This window comes from Lupinus angustifolius, chromosome LG11, assembly GCF_001865875.1.
Source record: "Lupinus angustifolius cultivar Tanjil chromosome LG11, LupAngTanjil_v1.0, whole genome shotgun sequence".
NCBI classification, from domain to species: Eukaryota; Viridiplantae; Streptophyta; class Magnoliopsida; order Fabales; family Fabaceae; genus Lupinus; species Lupinus angustifolius.
In genome coordinates, this window is record NC_032019.1 from 35,619,640 (window position 1) to 35,640,407 (window position 20,768).

General features: G+C 33.2%; 4 protein-coding genes across 7 annotated transcripts; 2 read left to right on the top strand and 2 right to left on the bottom strand.

The window, feature by feature from the left end:
- On the bottom strand, positions 248-19,579 carry LOC109360344. Of its 3 annotated transcripts, none has more exons than XR_002109162.1 (2): positions 18,255-19,579; positions 248-258 (listed from the first exon to the last, which is right to left on the bottom strand). XR_002109162.1 is itself a non-coding variant. In XM_019605156.1 (2 exons), the coding sequence occupies exon 1, from the start codon at positions 19,480-19,482 to the stop codon at positions 18,310-18,312; it is 1,173 nt and encodes a 390-aa protein (XP_019460701.1). In that variant the 5' UTR covers positions 19,483-19,578; the 3' UTR covers positions 17,867-18,040; positions 18,266-18,309. The 3 variants fall into 3 exon arrangements, 1 of the variants encoding a protein (XP_019460701.1); XR_002109161.1 differs by lacking the exon at positions 248-258 and adding an exon at positions 17,867-18,080 and having other exon boundaries at positions 18,255-19,578; XM_019605156.1 differs by lacking the exon at positions 248-258 and adding an exon at positions 17,867-18,040 and having other exon boundaries at positions 18,266-19,578.
- Positions 398-7,272, bottom strand: LOC109360345 (Golgi SNAP receptor complex member 1-2-like). Of its 2 annotated transcripts, none has more exons than XM_019605157.1 (6): positions 6,986-7,272; positions 4,543-4,739; positions 2,466-2,555; positions 2,316-2,390; positions 1,050-1,179; positions 398-649 (listed from the first exon to the last, which is right to left on the bottom strand). In XM_019605157.1, exons 1-6 carry the CDS (start codon positions 7,116-7,118, stop codon positions 552-554), a joined length of 723 nt encoding a protein of 240 aa, XP_019460702.1. In that variant the 5' UTR covers positions 7,119-7,272; the 3' UTR covers positions 398-551. The 2 variants fall into 2 exon arrangements, with proteins under 2 accessions (XP_019460702.1, XP_019460704.1); XM_019605159.1 differs by having other exon boundaries at positions 2,316-2,387; positions 6,986-7,118.
- On the top strand, positions 8,143-10,757 carry LOC109359949 (cysteine-rich repeat secretory protein 15-like). The gene is made up of 3 exons (XM_019604640.1): positions 8,143-8,902; positions 10,461-10,568; positions 10,753-10,757. Exons 1-3 carry the CDS (start codon positions 8,143-8,145, stop codon positions 10,755-10,757), a joined length of 873 nt encoding a protein of 290 aa, XP_019460185.1.
- LOC109360342 (transketolase, chloroplastic-like) lies at positions 13,555-17,659 on the top strand. Its single transcript, XM_019605154.1, has 7 exons — positions 13,555-14,027; positions 14,823-14,913; positions 15,023-15,128; positions 15,241-15,523; positions 15,774-15,922; positions 16,015-16,168; positions 16,437-17,659. The coding sequence occupies exons 1-7, from the start codon at positions 13,581-13,583 to the stop codon at positions 17,394-17,396; spliced, it is 2,190 nt and encodes a 729-aa protein (XP_019460699.1). The 5' UTR covers positions 13,555-13,580; the 3' UTR covers positions 17,397-17,659.

The following is a 20,768-nucleotide window of genomic DNA, read 5'->3' on the forward strand; positions in this document are numbered from 1 at the left end:
CCGAGGATTAGACACTTGGAACATAATTCACATAACAATCAAATCCTAGAAACAATCTATTCACTTACGAGAGTAACTTTACATATATTTATCTTCCTTACACCATATTAGATGAAAGTCTCGTACACGGAGCCAATGATTAAACATACTAATACCCGGATTAGATTTTACCTAATTCATATGTGGTTTATTAACTGTTTGATTATACCTAATAAACTTGCAATATTTATCATCAGAAATAACTCAGTAACTAAAAAACTTGATAAATTATCACTATGTATATTGATAAATCAACTTTGACATAAGAAGCAATGAAGCAGAAAATCAAAATCTACTCAGAAAAAGCTAAGAGAATCAATCTATATGTATTAAGAGTAGGTTAGAATTTCAAGAAAAATAAAAAAATTAAGTGCTGTGTTTATAGATGCATATTAAGGGTCATAAACAAATGGATTGAAACTAAATCCTTCTATCATTATAGACATGAATATATAAGGTAAAGAAGCATAGAAATTCAATTGATAAAATCACCATTGACTATAATTTCTTTGTTACTTTGAGAGCCAATAAATGATTAGAAACAAGGTACAAGCAGCAATAACAGCTGACAGAATAAGGGTATCCCTTGATCTTTTCCTTCTTATGGAACCTGAAAGAGCAAAGTAATGGACAAAGATGTGAACACATGATTTGAATCTTCTAGAAGAAAATAATGTTTCCATTTTATAAATTACATAAAAAGGGCAGCCCAGTGCACAAAGCTCCCACTTGCAGGATGCGGTATAGAACCATATCCGCGCAAGCGAAGAGACGGTTTTCAGGATTTGAATCCATGACCTCTAGGTTCATAAGGCAAACAACCTTACCATTACTCTAAGGCTCACCCTCTAATTTTATAAAATACATGCACCTGGATAATATATGATGACCATTGTTGATTCCAATTTGATTTTCACATTAAGGGTTACTACTACCTACACTTTATCCTCTAAATTAAACCTCTCACCTTATAGAATATATACAAAGATAAATACTACTTAAGAACATACCAAGCAGGCTACGAATAATGGGGAACTTGTCACTGAGAACCTTTACTTTTCCTTGAACATCACCAAACAATGCCTTCTGAGAACCCAACACAGCTCTTGTTGCCTGAGCCTGACTAATCACATCATCAATCTGGGAAAGGGAAGTGAAATTGAAATCAAGAGTCCTCAAATAATGGGTAATAGATTCATGTTTAATAACACCCGAAAAGATCCAAGTTTCTACATACAATACAATCCATGAAGTTTTGATATAAGCACTAAGCAGAAAAATCTATTAAAGAGAAATCATTAATGTACAGAGCAAATGGAAAAATCAACTTTGGTCTTTCAAAGTTCTTCCATAGATAAACTTTATCAAATTTAGTTCCTAAAACTTAAAATTCAAAAGTTTTAACCCCTCTATCCATTTAAAGAATGTTAATTTGTACCTAAGCAAACTAGTAAATTTACAAATTATCTCTCCCCTTCAATATCCCACTCATCTAATCTAGACATCTTTGACAATTTAGGCTTAGATTTCTTCTTCTCTGCCCAAAAGCTTCATTTAAAACAAATTCAAAAAGTCAGACTAGCCCAAATAAAACATAATTAAAATAGTAAAAAACTTAAGCTAATACAAAAATTAATAACAACGGGTGTTCTCATTGTGTGGCACACTGGACAACAATGAAGAGGTGGTTGGTTTGGCAAGGAGGCTGAAAATTGAATAAAGGCGAGAGTATGTGGGGAATGAAACTGAGTCCTAATCTGGATCGCTTTGATCCTGGGGTGTGGTGGTTCAAAAGGTGGTGAAGAAGTGAGTCATCGGTCATGCAGTGGCTGCATGGTTTTATCAGTGGTTGCAATCAAAAGAAACTTCTACTCTGGTACTAAAAATAACGCAAAATTAATGGTTAAATATGACTTTCTTGATTTCTATAAAGGCCTGAGGTCCTGGGAGTAGTTCCCTTGTGACTCTCTGGGAATGCCAAGGCATAGCACACTTTACTTTGAATGAAGCCCAAGGCCAAAACTTCTTGGTTTTGACTACTTTAGTTGGCAGATCTTCATTTTGGTATTTGTTGAGGGGAAGGCTCTTTTGATGTTTCTTCAATCAGAACCAAATTGTAATGACTTACATGGATACACACATAATTAGCATACAAAAACTATTCAAGACCATCAGTCCTAGCTATACATTCAGGAAAATGAAATCTTGTCTATACAAAATATACTTAAGAACTTAATTAGAACAAATGAAAAAACACGAGTGGAATTTAGACTTACATGAGATATACTTCCATGGATGTTTGCTCTCTCGCGTAATAACTGCATCCTTGGTGACGTAGTACCAGATGTCTGCTAGAAGATGGTAACTTAAATCAGGCAGTTACAAAACAATTATATGATTAAATTCGGGTCATGCACAAGACTCGCCTTATATTCACTAATGTCATCCCTGACTGAAGTCAAAAGCTCTGCATGCTCCCTCATTGAGTTCATGTTCCCCTTTATACGCCTAAATTCCTGAAAAATATTACATTCAAAAGGGAAAGATGTTAAAAATAAACTTATTAGAACAAAAGAAATTTAGATAGCAATCTTCAATTCAATACATCAATGTTCTCATTAGAATTAACACCTGTTCACTGTATCCTCATTGAGCATATTGGTTACATTGTAATCAGCCCTATGATAGGAACATAGAATAGCTGTCCCACTTATTTGCCTTGTAAATTTTTACATGTATTTATCATGCAAGAGGCTTAGTGTCAAATTAATTATTAACTTACTTTAACGAATCTAAATAAAATATCTCATTTCAAATTATTAATTTTCTCTAATTAATGGAGCATTGAATGTAATCTTGTTATATTTTATCATGAAATATTAATTTTAATTTGCATATACATTAACTTAAATATATATAGATAATGTATGTTATATTTTCTCGAAATATGTTGTATCCGTACTCATATCAGGCAAGATACTTATGGGTTGGAAAGAAATGTCTATTGCTTTCAACTATGGTGAAAATTGAAGGGCATGAACCAGAATTGTCTGCTGGTTCAGATCTTCAATGCGGTGATGTGGTGCAGCCAGAAACAATTTTGGGTACCAGAAAATTTGAAAAATTAAGGTGAAACAATACAGTTTTTGGTCCAAGGAAGAGGAATGCCAACTAGAGGAAGATGCAACTTGGGAGGATGAATCTATCCTTCAGAATCTATCAGGGATATATTAGGAAAGTAGTGTTTGAAACTAGTGATATGTGATGTAATATATGAAGCATTGAACTTCAATATCTTTCATGTATCCGTATCCGATATGTATCCGATACTGATACTTCGTTGATACATATCCATAGAGTATCGTATTTTTTTATGAATATAATAAATTATAAATCCGATATTTTCTGAATACTCTTAAAATGTTGTCCCGATACCTCCCACATACTCAGACTACCATACAAGAGCATTTTAAGGAGAAAATAAGAGAAAAGCATAAAACACAATCAATTAAGTAGAAGAGAGAAACATAACATTTAATCTACCAAGTGAACTTGCAGTGAGAGAAAAAAGATAGCATGTGTATTGCACAGAGAAGGAAGAAAAAATCCATATGCATAATGTTGACAATGAATTGAACAGGATCAATATTATTCCTATTTGTGGGCATTGAGCAATAATTTCTTACGATAATATGATTTGCATTTTGTATTTAGCAATTTCATAACAATTTCATTATATTTTCTGAATTTTAGTGCATCAGCATACTCATATCCCAAACGTAAATATATTCTGAATTTTCAAGAATATGTGTATTGGCATACTCATATCGGTATCAGTCCTTCATAGGTTGTAATAACTGCTATGATTGCAGTAATGGGCAATTATGTATACCTATTAGGAATATAGGCTGCAGTGGTGTGACATATGTGTTGTTATTTGTGAGTTCAGGGACAGAGAATACTCTGTATGAAACATAAATCTCTGGGACGGAAAATTATTTTGCTGTATTGTGTGAAATTCCTGTGTGTAATGAATAGTATTAGGGTTGACTATTTGAAGATATCATCCCACCAGAATAGCTTGCTTGTGTGGTATAGTTCTCCCAAGGTTCATATTTCATTGTAGTTACATAATTCTCTCAATTACCATACATCCCACATATATTGAATTCACCTTACCACGTATCAGGTTCATCTTCATCATAAAGAAGGTTTCATAAAATTAATGTGAAAATTGACAAACCACATACCCAAGTGAACCTACCGAGTACTGGCTAACTATGTTCCATTGCATATAAGAAGATATAAAATTAAGAATTTATTAAAATCTGCCCATACATCCATTCGTCTACCAAACAAAGAATTGTGTCGAGCAAAATAAACTATACTTACCACTGTAATAGTTTATCATGATGTTGTTTTCAATGTAGACAATGTCAGAGATTCATTCTTATTTCTGATTGAAACTACATCCATGAAATAGAAGTGAGACACAAAACATACCTGGGTGAACTCATGAAGAATGTCTCTGTGCCTAGCCAACTTTTGATTAACAGAAGTAGCTGGTGCAGCAGATGTAGCACATCTACTCATTGAATCATTTATGTCCAGTAATTTCTCAAGCAAGGATTGGATTTCCATTTCCATAGACTTCCATGACCTACTGGACGCAAGAGGTGGTGACCCGCTATCCACATAACCTGATGAGAAAAGGTACATCAGAATAAATGTCGAGAACTGGCATGTTAAAAGATTTAATCATAAAATGAATTGATATTATTGCTGCAAGCTTGGTTTAGCTTATTTTTTACACAGACAGCTTTTCTGCTAAACATCCTCTCCCAGCATTTTGATTAATTTTTATTAGCACAAAATAATCTAATTCAAAGATGTAATTAAGTTGGAAATCAAACACGTACTCCTTTTAATACTTTGGATACTTAAGCTTATGTATATGTAACAGAACCAAAAAAGTAACTACCAACACCATATATTTAACCAAAATTGTAATATTTATCCTCGCAACTGTTAAACCCAAAGTCAAGATGTGGGCCAGATTTTGGATAGTGTATGCAACAAGCCTAAAATGTTGCTTGTGTACACTAAAATAAATTAGAAAATAACAAACCAGAATAATAATAGGGCATAATTGGTTTAGAAAAGTTATGCAATATCTAACCCCAAAAAACAAACAATTATGTAAGAGCAATTTAATTGTGCAATAGACTAATAGGGCAGTTATATGGTAATACAGTTATGTAGCAGTTATTTAATTGTTTCTGCTATACTTATATGGGGACTGTAACAATTTCTGGTGTATTCTGTTTTATTGTTGTTGTGTAAGGCTGAGAATAGTTTTCTCATAGGAGACATTGGCAAAACATGGAGGAAATGTGTGAATAATGAGTATTAAAAAATAAGGACAAAAAGGACATTTCCCATTAAAATTAGGGTTCAATCATGTTGGAGCGGGTTCTGCAGCGAGTTCTGGAGCACGACTCTGCTGCTAATCAACCCGCGATGGGCTCGACGGCTAACCACACCGCTATACGCTGTTTCGTCACAGGGAAAGCCGACAATGTCCGCAACCACGGTTTGTCGCGTGTGATCGACTACCTAGGAACTCATTAGGATGAAAGTTGGAATAGATTTTATTGTAGAAAAGATTGTCGAATCACGCTTTAGGTGGTTTGATCATGGAGGAGGCCGTTTCTAGACCAATCTTGAGGAATAGGGGCCAAGAAAAGTCGTAGGTGAAACGGTTAATCAAGATTTAGAGATCAATATATTGTCAGACACCACCTAGTGGACTAAGACATGATTGTTGTCGTAAGAAAATATTACAAAACAAATATTTTGGTTGCTTGTCAGACACCACCATAAATACCAGAAATTGGTCTTTTATAAATATGCACCCACACATCCAAAAGGGTAAAATCTATGACTAAATCGCATAGAACTATCGAAGCAGTCAATATCTTATCTACAACTTAAATCGATGCTAAAACTTGATCAGATATAAATAGGTCTCTAAAATATAGCAGGCAAGAAAAAGGTTGCAGCATGCCTGAAGGAGCTAACGAGAAAAAGTGCCTAACCGCAAGTGGAACAATATTGAATTTATTTTCTATCCTATCATGTTACTCATTTAGCAGAAATATCAATGTATAGACATGCTGAAGTCCTCATAAAGATTCCACAGAGTTTTACATTAGTTATCGACTACCTAACAGTCGAGCTTAGGACTGGTTATATATAGACATGTTGAAGTAATTTGGTAACTACGCTTTTGAATATATGTAGTTGCTAACAGTCCCCAGGTATGATCTACACAGTGCAGATCTCATTATCACATCAAAAGCAATTTTATCAACACCCAATCAACCTGTTCTCACATCCAGACGGATGGTTACCATCCGCCTAGCTATCTACAGTGACAGATGAATCATCCGTCTGGCTATCTACCGTGACAGATGAATCATCTGTCTGGCTATCTACGGTGATGGATTATCCATCCAGGTCTGTTGTGATTTTTGGGTGTTTTTAGAATTGCCCCAACAGAGAGTAAGTTTAGCGCAACAGTACGGTTGTTGATTACTGACTACGAGGTCATGAGTTCAAATCCAAACATCTCTGTTTACGAGATAAAACTGTGTACATCTATCTTCCCCGGATCCCACCAGGTGGGAGCCTCGTGAACTAGCACACCCATTCTTATTTAGAATTGCCCCACCATCAATTATATCACTTTCCACTTCTGAACTACAATCTACTAAGAATGAATATGGATCCTATAACTGATCATTCATGAATTCCAATTTGAACTCATATATAAACAAACAAACATCACAAAATCTCAAACACTACAAATTCTTCTAACAATTCACGAGAATCAGACAAACCCAGAAACAAAACAAGGTTAAAAAAAGGGAAATCATAAGAAAACCTCGTTGGGTGAATCGAGTGCCGAGTTTTGCATAGGAAGAGAGTTTAACATCAATGTCACCCTCGATCTTCCTTGCTTCTTTACGCAATTCCTCCCAACCCGATTCCTGAATATCAAGAACAGTATCAGCCATTTAGATTCGGTTGAAAATGTGTCAGATCCTTTGGATTTGGTTATGAAAATGGTTCAGTAGAGAAGAAGAAGAAGAAGAGAGTGGAGTAATGAAGGGGGCATGATCGTGTAAAGGTGCAGTATAGGAGTAAGAAATGAAACCGGATGCAAAACTAATTCATAGTCAACCTATTCGATTTTCCTAGTATTGATAATCAGATTGAAGATTAAGTGGATCTCTTCTCTTTTTTAATTTTCTATTAACCGACAATTTACATTTTTTTATTCCCGTAATTATACATTTTTGTGAGATAACGTGACTATCTCACTTAATAAGTATTATTATAAAAAATCAAACATTTTACATTTGGATTTATTTTATTTTATCTAATACTTAGCCTATACTTCATATATGGTAGTGAAGTTTTACTATGTATAAAAATCTAACCTTTTAACCATCAAAGATATAGTCTAATTATTATTTTGTAAATTTATATTATTTTTATTTATGATCTATTTCCTTCCATATTCAACTATTATTTCTACTATAGTAAAACTAACACTAAAAGATGGAGTAGAAGAAAATGTTTTTACAATAAGGAATACATGTCCATGAAGATAAAAGAACATATCTTTTATCCCAAAAAGTATATCATCTATGTATTATTCATTTGTGATTGGTTAAAAAATATATTTAAATTAAAATTTTAATAATTAAGTATTTTTCTAACTAATCACATATGGTACACACTTTTCAGATAAAACATGTACCAAATAAACAAAGATCACATGTCCAAAAATTTTTTATCTCCATATCTCAACAAAAATCATATTTCCATATCCCTAGTCAATTAGATTACAATGAGTAATCAATTTTTTTTATCTTTTATGATTTTTTTCTTAACTAGTTGACATTTTTTAATAAAACTAGTACACAATGGGACACCAAATCTTGGGACAGGTGATCTCGATTCGTAACAAAAGTGTGTCCATGAGGTTTTTCACTATAGAAAAAATGCTTCAATCAACAAACACCAAAACAAACCATGAACTCTATTCACATTCAACTACACTCTACTCACAGAATCATCTTAACTTTAATAATCTCTTCTCTATTATTTCCTTTTTCTTCATTTCTCAGTATCCATGGTTACCCTACAAGAGCCAATATCTTCATCTATGCAGGGTGCTCTCAAGAAAAATACCAACTTAACTCACCCTTTGAAACCAACCTTAACTCTTTTCTATCTTCACTTATTACTTCATCTTCACAAACTATATATAACACTTTTGCTATTGGAAATGATAGCTCAGCAGCATCAGAAGGGAGCATTTTCGGCTTATACCAATGTCGCGGCGATTTGCAGCCGATTGATTGCTCAAAATGTGTTGCAAGATTGGTTAGCCAAATAGGTTTGGTTTGTCCCTACACACTTGGAGCTTATTTGCAACTTGATGGTTGCTATATAAGATATGAACATTTTGATGATTTCTTAGGCAAAGTTGATACTAGCATTAGGTACAAGAAATGTAGTAATACTGCGAGTACTGATACAGAGTTCTTTAGGCGAAGAGACGATGTTCTAGCCGATTTGGAATCGGCTAATGGATTTAGAGTTAGTAGTTCAGGGTTGGTTCAAGGATTTGCACAATGCTTTGGAGATTTAACAGTATTAGATTGCTCTTCTTGCATTGCAGATGCTGTTGGAAAGCTGAAAAGTTTGTGTGGTTCAGCAGCAGCAGTTGATGTGTTCTTAGGACAATGTTATGCTAGGTATTGGGCTTCTGGCTACTATGATGAATCAGGTTCATTTCATTCTCGATATTTTTTTTCGTAAAAATCTGTTTGTGAGTTGGATTTTGAAAACAAATGAAGGAAAAGTGAAGGCTTGAAGAGCCATCAGATGACTCTCGAGCCTTTCTTTCCATTATTTTTCCTTCAAAACTCAACTCGGAAACAGATTTGAGAACATTTTATTACCCAAAGGCAACAAATTAATCCTTCTTCAAATGTCCTTTCTTCTTTAAAGTGTTGCATATAATTGAAAAAGGATACATATAATTGAGAATTTGAGTATGACACTTGACTAAACAAATTCAATTCTTGGGTGAGAGGAGCAAGTAAAGCAAGAAATGCTAGGATTGTTTTCAGTATAATTAAGCTTGGTTAGTATTTTAATTTGCAGTGTGGTAACAGTTACCGTCATTGCGTCCGTTACGATGTGGTTAGCCGTCGTTGGGGTATGAATTATTTTATAATTAAAAAATATTTTTTGATGTGGCTTGAAGCGACCCAAATACGGTCCAATGTGGCCGAATTATTGTGATTCGGCATCATACAACAATTAATAATTGCAGTGTGATATTATTGCGGTGATCACTGCAACCACAATATTACGGTCACATTAACAGATTCAGTCTGCAATTTGAATCATTGCTTACAGTTATGCCATAAATGACACCCTAAGTAGAAAAATGATAAGAGAAAAAGAATAATGAGCAAATGAAATGTAATGGTACTATAATCTTTTATGTATTAAAGCACTTAGAGCATATATGTTTTTATGCTTTATTTAGGACAATATATTCATTCCTATAACTTAGTATCACATTCTATATTCTCTGCCTATCCATTCAGAAGCATTTTTGGCATAAAGCAACAATTTCTGTTAAAAGATTGAATGGAATATCAGAACAAACTTTTAATCCACAACTATGAAAAGTTCTATATTCTTCACTTAAAGTGCAGACATAGTTTTTCTTGAAAAATTGAATGATTTAAAATGAGTAAGTATATCTAAACCATTAGATTTCTCAAGAATTAGTAATTATGATGTGGATTAAGTTTTTTACACTTACTCTTAGAGTAAGTAGGTCCCCTCCCATAAAAAAATAATAGAATATATAATTTCTTTTACATAATGTCCATTCTCTTAGTTGACAATTAAAAATAGAGTAAATGGTCTAAATTTGGATCCACATCCATAATGGAGATCATAAAGAGTTCGAAATCACCTCACGACATAACTTCTGCAATAGATAGTAAGGTTTTTGGAGTCTTCACAACTACGAGTATACTAATATTTAGAGTAAATTACACTGATATCTCATTAGTTTTAGTGAAATTACACAAATTACCCTCACTTTTTTACACCTACACAAACCTCCCATAATTTTTATACACTTTCATTACAATGATCACCCCTGCATACAAAATAAGTATAATCTTTTAAACAAAAAATATGATAAATGCAATTAAGTTAAACAAAATATTATATATTATGGAGACAAATCCAAATAATATATGAGTCAATATTTCTTTATTTATGATTGCTTTTTCTTCAACTTGGTGTTTTGTGTGTAGGTCCTTCCCATGATGACCAAGTGGGGAAGTCAGTTGCAATTATTGTAGGTGTGTTTGCTGGTCTAGCCATCCTAGTTATCCTTCTCTCAATCTGTAAAAAAACAATGGGTAAGTCATTCTCTCAATCTTTTCAGACAAAAAATGTATCCGATAATAACAAGTTTTATATACTGCCGATTCATCATCTATTATTAATGTCTAATATTCTTTAAAAAAATAATACAAATGAATGTTATACGATTTTTCAGAAAAATGATGGTGCTTATGATCTACATTTCTTTATTGCATGCAGGTTAAGAAGTAATCATTAAAGGTCCCTAAATGTTTGATTAAATTCATTGAAAATGTTGCTTCCACTTTTAATACAATTATTATGTTTTTCAACCAAAGTTAGGTGGATATCATCTTTCATTTATAAAGTAGAATTCTTGTATCCATCAAACAAAAACCAATCATTATTTTCTTTATTTTAAAACTATTTGTTGTGCACATCTTTCTATACTATTACTTTACTTTTGGTTTTTTGCTTTAACTTGTTTCTTAGTCTCTTCCTTATTTATAATATCACTTATTTATTGTAAAAATTGAGTGAGATATTAAATTGAAAGAGGTTTTGTATTAGGTATAAATGGTTAAATCGGTTGGTTGAATTGAGTAATTTTATATATAATTAATAATTTTTATTTATAAATATATAATTTTATATAAATACAAAATATTATATAATTAATAATTATGTATAATTATATTGAAGTAATGTCTCTCCGTCTTTTTTGGATTGAAGTAAAACAAAACATTTGAGCAGTGTTTCATTTTTTATTTTAAGTCATTCGTTCGATTCAATTCCTAGGTTATTCTGGTTTAACACGATCAAACTGGAATTTCTTCAGTTCAAAGCAGTCAAACCTCTCATTCAATTAAGACTGTAAACTATAACCATTTTTAAATATAGTCAGCCATTAGACTGTCTAATCTAGTCTAGTTCTTATAACACTGACTTTTAACAGGTTGATTTTGGTTATTTTTATAGGATTTATTTTTAATTTTATGTATTGACATAACTTTTGATGCAACAGTTTTCTATTTGTGAAAGCAATGTTTACAATGAAATAGATATGAACCATATATCCAAAGAGTTTAAAATCTATGCACTAACAGTATAAAGTTTTTACACTGTTGACGTATCATCACCCATTGATTTGTAATACTTTTGTTTGAAAGTCAATACTAATTAACATATGAATGTTGAGATTTACTAATAGTATAAAAAACATTTACACTGTCAGTATATACATATTAAATCCATATACAAAATACATAACAACCTGAAATCAAAATAACCAAGATAGATACCTTGGTCCATAATTTGATACATTTTAAACCTTGTCATTCAAATCATAGGTTATACACTCTTGAAGAACCCCTCTATGATCCATAACAACCTTCTTTATACTTACATGTATGCTATTTGAAACATAATACCAAAAAAAAATGCTTAATTTTCTAATGAAGACATATTTTCATTAAAATTTAGAAAGTTTATTTATACATTTTACAATATGTAGCCAATATTAATTACTTTATATCAAATATCTATTCATATTAATGTTTTAATTTATATTTATAATTACCTTCACACTTCCATAAACTATTATACTTTTCTATAATAATAGTTGAATCATTATGTTATGATGGTAATAATGATTAATGAAATACTAATTAAATTAGTGATAGAAATTGATAAAAAAAAATTAAATTGTAGTAATTTTAGAATTTTAATATACTTTTCATAAGTTTGAGAATAATCACTCCGTTACATAAATTTTTTAATTATGTCAATTAGTTAATGTAACTTATAAATCCAGGAATATAGTATTTTTCCTGAAAAAGCTTTACTCTAAGTTTTTTTAATGTGTGGATACTCAAAAAAAAATATTAGAAAATAATTTATATATTTTTTACTTTGAAATATGATACTTACTTTTTTTACTAAGCATCTTGTCAATTCCAAAACTTTCAATGTTTAAGATTATGCTTATATTTAGTCAATATAAAATTTAAATACAATTGTATTAAGATAATATCATTTAATACACATCGAAAACCAAATTAAAATAAATAAAGAGATGCAAGGTGAAATAGAATTTAAGTTGGATATGCCTTTTTTGTTTGGAATAATAATTAAGAGTATTCCACCATATAGTTGACATATGAGTGACAAATTGATGACATTTAGATTAATATCCACTAATTCATATAAATTCATGTTTTAAATTATTCAATTCATCCATATCTAAATTTGATAATTAAATTGTAATTTATCTATTAATCCATTTTAATGAATTGAATGAATATCTATTCCAGTTAATATTTTTTTATTAGGATAAAAACATTTTGAAGACTTTCTAATAAAACTTTTTAAAATCACCTTTTAAAAAAAAACACTTTTAAAATTATTTTTTTAAATTCACTTTTCAATAGTTTTTTTAAAGAAACAATGTTAGAAGGATTTTTGAACTTTTAAAATAATCATTTTTTTGCAATATGAAACATTTAAAATTTTACATGTATAGTTATAATATTTATGTTATATTTAAGAACAATATTTTAATATTAATCAATTGTTCACATTCACATCACCTTATAATTAATATCAAGTTAATAAAAATTTAATATAAAAGTAAAATATACAAACAAAATTATGATATTAAAATTATCATATGATGGATTGATAGTGAAGAGGGAATTAAGGAATAAAGTGTATGAGGTTATGCGTTCGAGTCCCACCATTAACAAAAAAAAATTACAAAATTGTTTGATGGTAAGGTTGAAAGAGGTTGAGGGTGGAGTCTCATTTTCAATAAAAAATACTAACATATTAACAACTAACAATTGTCGATAAAAAAATTATCTATTAGATTATATCAATTTAAATCTAATAGCCCGACTTTTAACTCGAAAACATAAAAACATGACCATTATTTCACTCATTCCCTCTCTACCTAACCCCACGTGTTTGTGTCAACACCAATCTCAACAACTCTCTCTTTCTCTCTCTACATTTTAAAACCCATTTTCTCACTCCCCATTTTCTCCACCTTCTCTTATTCTCTCTCTTCAATGGCTTCCACTTCCTCTCTCTCTCTCTCCCAATCTCTCTTCTTCATCAAACCCACCTCCCCCAAACCCTCTTCCTTCTCTCTCTCCATCCCCACCAATCATGGGTTCTCCTCAAAATCCTCTCTTTCTTCCTCCTCCTCCCTCCGCCGCCGCACCATCACAGCCTCCACCGCCGCACCCACCACCGAGGGAACAACAACATTGGTTGATAAGTCAGTGAACTCGATCCGGTTCCTTGCGATTGATGCGGTGGAGAAGGCGAATTCTGGTCACCCTGGTCTTCCAATGGGGTGTGCTCCAATGGGTCATATATTGTATGATGAAGTGATGAAATATAATCCTAAGAACCCTAAATGGTTTAATCGTGATCGATTTGTTTTATCTGCTGGTCATGGTTGTATGCTTCAATATGCTTTGCTTCACCTTGCTGGTTATGATAGTGTTAAAGTTAGTGACGAATTATTGAATTTGTTTCTTTTACATTTTTTTTAATCTGTTTTATGTTCTTTTAACTGTGCTTGAAGTTTATCCGATCCGAAGTTCGGATAAAAGGTGAAGGTTGTGTTAATGTAAAACTTGTCGAATTTATATGGACTATGATATGGCTTTTATGTTATTTATTTACTTTGTGCCTTTGTGTGTGAATTTTGTTTTGATGCATTGTGAATCTAAAAGTTATGTATATTATCAACAAATTATGTATTGCTATATCCTTGAAATTGAAAATATTTGTCTCTCGAGGATCACGTTTACTACATTATGAGTCTAGAGTCACGTCAATTGGTTAAACTATGATACATTGATCTGGACTATTTTGTCCGGGGAATTTCATGATTGATAGTCTGTTTGCACAACTCTGGCTGTGCCACGAAAAGTCTCGAAGAAAGCTACCTAGTCCGCCACTCGGCCAATAATTCTTTGGCGTCATAAATTATTTTTAATTCACTTATAACAAAAAAATATTAAGCTACCTTAAAGTCACATTTATAGTGATGATTGGATGATAATTTAATAAATTAAAGTATACTCTGCACAATGTTACTGTTTAGTTCTGCATCTTTGGTAGTTCATTTTTACTTGTTGTTGTAACATTTTTGCATCACGGACCTTTTGTTTTATTTTTATCTGTGCATGGTCCTGTCCAGAAGTTCATGTGAACTATTACGGAATTATGTATAACGTGTAAAACTTGACCATGGAGTATTACTGAATTGAGTTTTTTGTGTTTTTGTTCTGTTATAGGAAGAAGATTTGAAGGAATTCCGCCAATGGAGTAGCAAAACCCCCGGACACCCGGAGAACTTTGAGACCCCTGGAGTTGAAGTGACAACAGGTCAGTTGTAACTCACGATTATATATACGAAGAAAAAAGCTCTTTTAACTTTCATTAAGCCTTTTCTTTTACTTTTTTTGTTAACCCATCTACTCTTGCTTTCTTTCAGGACCACTTGGTCAGGGTATTGCCAATGCTGTTGGTTTGGCCCTAGCCGAGAAGCACTTAGCTGCTAGATTTAACAAGCCGGACAACGAGATAATTGATCATTACACGTAAATTAACTAAATCTTATGCATCTTTCCTCTCCCTTCTGAAAATTTTGATCATAAACACTTAATCACTTGATGGAAACGCATTTTCGCTAATGGCATTTGTTTTCTCCAGATATGCTATACTTGGTGATGGTTGTCAAATGGAGGGGATTGCAAATGAAGCATGTTCACTTGCCGGGCATTGGGGACTGGGGAAGCTAATAGCTTTTTATGATGACAATCACATTTCAATTGACGGTGACACAGAGATTGCATTTACTGAGAGCGTTGATAGTCGTTTCGAGGGACTAGGGTGGCATGTTATTTGGGTAAAGAATGGAAACAATGGCTATGATGATATTCGTGCTGCCATTAAGGAAGCAAAAGCCGTCAAAGACAAGCCCACACTCATAAAGGTTATATTTTACAGCGAAAATTGATCACAGATTTCTAACATGTGATCGTAATAGTAGCTGAATTTATCATGCACTTTGGATTTGACATTTTAATATTTTAATCGTGAAACATAATGGGATTCTTTTAAGTTAATGCCACTAACTTGATTGCTTTGTTAAAAGACTTGATTATACTCACTTCACCTGTATAGTATTAGTTCATCCAGTGTTAATGCTGGTCAATCGTCTGATGAACTTATTAATTTCACAGGTAACAACAACAATCGGTTATGGTTCTCCGAACAAGTCTAACTCCTACAGTGTGCATGGAAGTGCACTTGGTGCAAAAGAAGTTGATGCCACAAGGAAGAACCTTGGATGGCCACATGAGCCTTTCCAGGTGCCCGAGGAAGTCAAAAAGTATGAATGATGGGATTAGAGATTTCTTTGTTTACTATCCTTATGTTTATATTTATATAATCCTAAAAGCGAATTGCTTTGTTGATCCCCAGGCATTGGAGTCGCCACATTCCCGAGGGTGCTGCACTTGAAACCGAGTGGAATGCTAAGTTTGCGGAATATGAAAAGAAATACGAAGACGATGCTGCAGTTCTGAAGTCCATTATTAGTGGCGAATTACCTGCTGGTTGGGAGAAAGAACTTCCGGTGCGTAACACTCCTACCTTATAGGTTGTTCATGATTTGTCATTGTATGTAACTCCTTCAGATTTTTGTGATGCACTATCCAAAATATATCATGATTCTGATTTCAACAAGTTTCGTGATCTGTATTTATATTTTTTAAAATTTACTACCAAATTTTCACCTACTATCTTACGGATTCAAAAAATTATTCAATTAACAAAGGCAACTTGATTTCAAGGAATTATTTCTGGAACATTGATCATTCTTCCTATTTGATATCAATTTTCAGACATATACTCCAGAGAGCCCAGCCGATGCCACCAGAAATTTGTCTCAGCATAACCTTAATGCCCTTGCAAAGGTTCTTCCTGGTCTGCTTGGAGGCAGTGCGGATCTTGCATCTTCCAACATGACCTTGTTGAAGGCGTTTGGGAACTTCCAAAAGGATACTCCAGAAGAGCGTAATGTTAGATTTGGTGTCAGAGAACATGGAATGGGAGCAATCTGCAATGGCATTGCTCTTCACAGCCCTGGACTGATTCCTTACTGTGCAACTTTCTTTGTTTTCACCGACTACATGAGAGGCGCCATAAGACTTTCTGCCCTTTCCGAGGCTGGAGTTATTTACGTTATGACCCATGATTCAATAGGACTTGGAGAGGATGGTCCAACCCATCAGCCAATAGAGCACTTGGCAAGCTTCCGGGCAATGCCAAATATTTTGATGCTTCGTCCTGCCGATGGTAATGAAACTGCTGGAGCATACAAAGTTGCTGTCCTTAACAGGAAGAGACCCTCTATCCTCGCACTTTCTCGACAAAAATTGCCCAATCTTCCCGGAACTTCTATTGAAGGAGTTGAAAAGGGTGGATACACCATTTCAGACAACTCATCAGGTAACAAGCCTGATGTCATTTTGATTGGAACTGGTTCCGAGTTGGAAATTGCTGCCCAAGCTGCCGACGATCTAAGAAAGGAAGGGAAAGCTGTTAGAGTTGTTTCCTTCGTTTCCTGGGAACTTTTCGATGAGCAATCCGATGCTTACAAGGAGAGTGTTCTACCTGCTTCTGTATCAGCTAGAGTTAGCATCGAGGCAGGATCAACTTTCGGGTGGGCCAAAATTGTTGGAAGCAAGGGAAAAGCAATAGGCATTGATGGTTTTGGAGCTAGTGCTCCAGCTGGAAGAATATACAAAGAATTTGGTATCACTAAAGAAGCTGTTATTGCTGCAGCCAAAGAACTTCTCTAGATTTTTTTAGTTTCTTACTCATTTAGAACTTGTGATTTTGGGTTGTGATTTGCATAGATGGGAATATACAGGGGATCTTTTTCAAGAGAAATCTCCTTTGCTTGAATAAGGAATGATTAAATTGTGGCTTCTTAGCATTCTCATTGAAGCAAACATTGATCAAAGTAAGAGTGATGATTTTTATGAATTTGCAATAACACTTGCCTGTGGAATTTTGTATTGCCACATTGTTAAATTCAATGGTGTTCATGATTATCCATATAGTCCCTATACAAGTCTCTGATAGTTGCAATATTTCTAGTCTTTTAAGTTAAACCAATTACAACAACATACATCAATGTAGATGATGATTGGAAAATTGACATTGACCAACATTGGGAAAGTTCAATTCTCAAAATTTTAATCACAAATAACATCTTAAACCAGAAGGAATGAAACAATGATGCTAGGATCATTATTAAAACTTCTGAGACAAATAATCACTACATATGTGACATTTTCACTTACTACTTACTAGCTACATTTACAAATGCTTGAGACTCAGTTCATTCCTTCATCCAAACAAGCTTTAATTCCTCTACATAAATCAACATTTTATACTAAAAGATCATAGAAAACTAAACCAAAACTTTAAAAGGACACAACTACCTACCTTAGTGAACAACATAGGAGAACTTTTCCTTACTTTTTATTTATTTCCAATGTTGAATCCTAAACAAAATAATTAAGAGTCTCTTTGCAAATCGAGTTTTGGAGAGAAAATGAAGGGAAAGAAAGGCTTGAGAGACATGAAATATACAAATGAAATGACTCTGAAGCCTTCTATTTCCTTTCATTCCCCTCCAAAACTCAACTGACAAACACATCGTAAAAGAAGTTCAAGAGCTGTGTTGTGCCTTTGAACAAATCACTCTTACTCCTTTTCAAGCTCTTGGAAATGCTTCAGTGCACCAATCATATCTCCCTCCAATAACCTTATACGATCAACCACTTTGTTAAAGAATCTCAAATGATTCTTTACATCTCTATTTTCCCTTTCACATCTATTCATTGCAAACTTAATACCCTTCAACAAACTCTTACATTCATCAATCATTTCCAAGTACTCAAGTACACAATCATAATAAGCTTGGTTACAACCATGTTCTTTTTTCTCCAATATTTCTTCAAATCCAACCTTTACCAACTCCAATTCCACACTACAACTAGAAACCTGAGCTTTCAACACTTGCCATGCTTCATCATCATCAGTTTTAGTTTTCTTGAAACTATGCACAATGGGGACTTTCTCCTTGAGCTTCAAGTGTAGAATGGTTTGAATATCATCTGATTTTCTCCCTTGAAACTCTTCAAGGTTGATTTCATCATCATCTTCCAATGCTTGAATTGAAACTATTGACGATAGTGCAGTTAATGACTTGTTGGTAAACCTATTTTGACAAAAACCCAGAAACAGAAACACTGATGCTGCTGTTATAGTTGCAAAGGAGGGGACTTTATTGAAAAACTGAACAGTTTCAGATTCTGGGTCTTCATTATTCTGATCAAAGGTTGAAACTTTGGGAAGAGAGTTAAGAATTTGAGCAGTTTCAGATTCTGGGTCTTGATTATTTTGCTCAAAGGTTGAAACTTTGGGGAGAGAGTTAAGAATTTGAGCAGTTTCAGATTCTGGGTCTTGATTATTTTGCTCAAAGGTTGAAACTTTGGGGAGAGAGTTAAGAATTTGAGCAGTTTCAGATTCTGGGTCTTGATTATTTTGCTCAAAGGTTGAAACTTTGGGGAGAGAGTTAAGAATTTGAGCAGTTTCAGATTCTGGGTCTTCATGATTTTGCTGAAAGGTTGAAACTTTGGGAAGAGGGTTAAGAATCTGAGGAGATTTGGGTTCTGGGTTTTGCATAGGAGGGTCATATGATAAAGGAAGAGAAGGTGAAGGTGAAGCCCTAATGGAGGGTGAGGATTGCAATGAAATAGGTGGTGAGAGAAATAGAGGTGAAGATGAAGATGGTGTTGGAGAAGGGGAATAGTAGTGGAATGAAGAACATGGAAGTTGGTGGTGGTGGTGGTGAAGTGAAGGAAGAGACTCCATAGATGGTGGAGGAGGAGTTGTGGGAATGGTAGTTGAAAATTGTAGTAGTGGTGGCTCTAGTTACTACACTAGATATTATGATTGGGCTTTGAGTTGGGTTTGTGGAAAGGATTTTTATTTTGTATTTTTGTTAAATGTTTTGAAGGAAGAATCCTAAGTCATGTTAAGAATTGGTCCAATTGAAGGAAGTATTAAGTATACAATCAATTAATATGAAAATAATATTTCATCTACAATTAAACTTAAATTATATGTTTAAATAACAAGTTCCACCAACATTTCTATTAAGAGAACCATAAATCAGAAAAAGAAGAAAATGAATGAAAAACAAAACTTTATCAACATGCCCGTTCCCAAAGTTCTAAAACTTTGAAAACCTTTTAATTTTGGATAACAATGAACGTACGACCACAATTATACTTGCTATGCAATTTCAGCTACTCTTAAAATTTCGACATATCAATATCTATCGTGGTTGTAGACCAAAATTTAAAAATATGGTTGCTTCCAAACACATAAAACACTTACCCACACACACATATACATATACATATACATATACATATACATATACATATATATAACCTAACCAATCATTTATTCAACAAAAAGTATAAAATAAAACAAAACAACATTAAGGCAAACAACTGATACATGCAATAACCAATATGACTCAATCTAGTAGAGTAAAGTTCCACTTGTCAGAATCGGCTAACAAGATTGTTACTGTGTTTAGATCGATCATAAACTTTTTCTATGTCCAACTTTGTGATTGGAAATGTTAATTTAAACAACAATGTCAGTTTCATTGACTCTGAACTGTATGATACCTTTGATTTCATTATCTTAGAAAATACTTTGTGGATCCTTATTTGATGGTTTTCTCATTACATGCTTGGTACCTTAAGAACCCTTGGACTACATGTGGAAGAGGATAAAACAACCAAACATGTAACTGTTGGAAGCTATTTCCAGGATTTGAACCTGTGATCTCATAGCCATTAAGCAACAACCTTAGCGTTGTCTTGGTCCGGATTATATATAATTAAGTCATTACGAACTTTGAAGTATAACTTGTGTCGAATACCATATTAAAAACTATGAACCAGAGTAAATTGGCCTTGCTATTTCTTATATTGGAGAATTTGACCTGCTATCATGATTGCTAGTCCAAGTCTCTAAATTGGTCTATTTTATGTTCAACATATTTCAGCTACATAACTGATGGAGTTCCTCCAATGGATTGTTTTCCTTCGAAGACGAAAATCGGCCTTGCATTATCTTTG